General features: G+C 46.2%; 1 protein-coding gene across 2 annotated transcripts in view; it reads right to left on the bottom strand.

Annotated features, from left to right (window-relative positions):
- LOC107662708 (CD97 antigen-like) overlaps positions 1–545 on the bottom strand; it is a 17,303-nt gene that overhangs the window by 11,568 nt on the left and 5,190 nt on the right. The window contains exon 1 of one of the 2 annotated variants that reach the window (XM_016452779.1): positions 130–507. The exons of the other annotated variant lie outside the window; for it this stretch is intronic. Coding sequence (XP_016308265.1) covers positions 130–160 — 31 coding nt within the window. The 5' untranslated portion in view covers positions 161–507. Of the gene's footprint in view, positions 1–129; positions 508–545 lie in introns of those variants that run through there. 2 annotated transcript variants of the gene reach the window in all.

The raw sequence follows: 545 nt of genomic DNA, 5'->3' as shown, positions 1-545 counted from the left end.
GTCACACCCACACAGACACACACACACTCACACACGCACAGACACACACACACAGACACACACACACTGCTCAAATGACCAGTCCAGCTTCAACTTAAAGATACTCAACACACACAAACACCTACTCACCCGACAGAAGAAGTGCCCACTTCAGCTCCATGTTAGGAAACACCGTAACTGCTGTCAGTCTGTTGATGCTTTGGTTTACGATATGAAATTCCCAAAATAAACCTGTATTCCAGTAAGCTGTCACAGTCTTTCACTTTCTATCCTTCAGGACTCCTGAAGTCTCCTCTGTCTGATAAGAAGCTCTTTTAAAATAGCTCTCTGTCTCTTTTTCTAAAGTTTCCAGTCAGTTTCCCAGATGATTCCTCCTTCGGACCTTCTCGTCTTTCACTCTTGGTTCTGCTCTGTTTGTCTTAATCCACGCGGTCGGAGAGTTTCCACTATTTTATCTTCTTTTTTCCCCACTGGCCTCGTCCGCTATTCCGTCTGCGCTCTTCAGATGTGTGCGCTGCTACTGGCCGAGGAGAGAGAGAGAGAGA

Source organism: Sinocyclocheilus anshuiensis, unplaced genomic scaffold (genome assembly GCF_001515605.1).
Source record: "Sinocyclocheilus anshuiensis isolate Anshui unplaced genomic scaffold, SAMN03320099.WGS_v1.1 scaffold687, whole genome shotgun sequence".
NCBI classification, from domain to species: Eukaryota; Metazoa; Chordata; class Actinopteri; order Cypriniformes; family Cyprinidae; genus Sinocyclocheilus; species Sinocyclocheilus anshuiensis.
Note: the sequence above shows the minus strand (reverse complement) of the source record. Positions and strands in the feature narration are given on the sequence as shown.